The sequence below is a fragment of the Hermetia illucens genome, chromosome 6 (assembly GCF_905115235.1).
Source record: "Hermetia illucens chromosome 6, iHerIll2.2.curated.20191125, whole genome shotgun sequence".
Lineage (NCBI taxonomy): Eukaryota > Metazoa > Arthropoda > Insecta > Diptera > Stratiomyidae > Hermetia > Hermetia illucens.
Genome location: NC_051854.1, coordinates 31,204,594 through 31,206,229, shown reverse-complemented (window position 1 = coordinate 31,206,229; position 1,636 = coordinate 31,204,594). Strand labels below are relative to the sequence as shown.

General features: G+C 39.9%; 1 protein-coding gene across 1 annotated transcript; it reads right to left on the bottom strand.

Annotated features, from left to right (window-relative positions):
• Positions 1-973, bottom strand: LOC119659065 (probable cytochrome P450 28d1). The gene is made up of 4 exons (XM_038066976.1): positions 932-973; positions 563-670; positions 379-483; positions 1-321 (listed from the first exon to the last, which is right to left on the bottom strand). The coding sequence occupies exons 1-4, from the start codon at positions 971-973 to the stop codon at positions 1-3; spliced, it is 576 nt and encodes a 191-aa protein (XP_037922904.1).
• Between the last annotated feature and the right edge of the window lie 663 nt (positions 974-1,636).

Here is a 1,636-nt window from a genome sequence, read left to right as displayed (position 1 = left end):
TCAAATTTTCTCCCTGAGCTGCAGTAGGTAATTCAAGAAATCAGCACGATCACTTTTCGTACTCTCTCGAATTTTTATGGCTTCCTTCATCAATTGTATGAAATATGTTTGCATATCTTTCCTCATAAATGGTCGTTTGAAGATTCCTCTGAGGTGATCCGGTAGTAGCGATGTCACCACCAGATAGATTTGTGATCCGAAGGATTGGTCCAAAATAGCAGCTCCCTTTTCGCGAATATCGCAAGGTCCCTCTTCGAATGCTCCAGCTTCAATTCCATAGATGCAGTTACTGACAACTTCGGTCGTGTATCTAGCTGCTAACTGTAATTATACATATAAAGTTGTTTAAAAGTAATTCAGAAACGGGAAAGCGTTTACCTCTCTGGCTTCAACTCCATGTGGAAGATGCTTTTTGGTTTCTTTTTCCAGATATTTAGTCATTTTCCCACAAACAGGTAACATTATCGGATAGCTAGCTTTTATCTAAGTTGACATAATGTACTGTATATATATATCTATCCCTAGAAATATTTTCACAGGTGTTTTTAAATCTATTTATTACCCGAATGTTTGTTAGAGCGGGTGTCACTTCGGATCTCTTTTGTTTCCATTCTTCTCCTGACAAAATAAAGGGATTTCGTCCGAATAAAGGATCAATTTCTTTGTCTGTCTGAAAAAATCGAAAAACATTTCAATTTTGAATTAAAAATGACCTGGTTTTTTCTGGAGGTAAATATTTATTTATATTTGACCTTTGGCTGTAGAAAATGTTTTTAAGTGGTTTCCGCGGTGGCATACAAACATAATTAAATTTAGAGCAATTCCTTCAACTGGTACAATTCGAGGAGTATTTACAAACGGCGCGTGTAAGTCTACTTTTGAAACTTGGCTGATTCCATGGGGGGACTTCCGGTCTTTACTAGAAACCTACTTTGTGCCTTTGACAAGATCTTGTTACTGCCATTAGAATCATGTGTTAACCATTATCCAAACTAAATATTCGTTCTACTACTAATTTTTATGTCCTGGCAGATTGTCATTGCTACAATTTTCATTGACGTCACAGATATTTTTCCCAAAAGTGATTTTTGTCACAGCATTCGTATTTACGAGTACGAATACGAATTTTATTGGATTAATATTTCCGAGTGCGAATACGATTTTAACTCCGCCATGCTATTAACATAGTATGCTGGTCCCAAGCCCAGGTAAAGGAGGAGGGTTTGAGGCAACGTACTCTGTACTATCCTCAGTAAAACAAAAATAAAATGCTGAGATCAGGGAAAGAGATAAATAGAGTATAGTTGGAGTTATTCCACTATGCTAAATCCTACCTGATCTCTCTTGGTGACAGGCCCCGCGACAGGTCGACCAAGAAAATGCATAGAATGTCGTTACAAACATGATGATCGGATTAAGTCACAGGCCTCGGAGAAATGCTAGGGCGTCCACCTCAGTCGACGCGGCAGGACGGGCCCCGGTCCTGTCGAGAAATGGGCAAGGGTTCTTGACGCATGGACGGCGTCAGGACGTAAGCAAGTTAGTCCGCACACAACGAACAAAACAAATACGTGTCTGCACGCTAAATGTTGGTACCCTAACTGGAAAGACCGAGGAACTCGCAAGAGCCCTTCGG

What these genes read in the sequence shown, in the direction of transcription:
- LOC119659065 (XM_038066976.1), bottom strand. Translation starts at nt 973, where the DNA reads ATGATTCTAATGGCAGTAACAAGATCTTGTCAAAGGCACAAA. An exon ending in GATCTTGTCAAAGGCACAAA is followed by an intron (nt 671 to 931) that starts GTAGGTTTCTAG and finishes CGATTTTTTCAG; the next exon opens with ACAGACAAAGAAATTGATCC. An exon ending in CCGCTCTAACAAACATTCGG is followed by an intron (nt 484 to 562) that starts GTAATAAATAGA and finishes ATGTCAACTTAG; the next exon opens with ATAAAAGCTAGCTATCCGAT.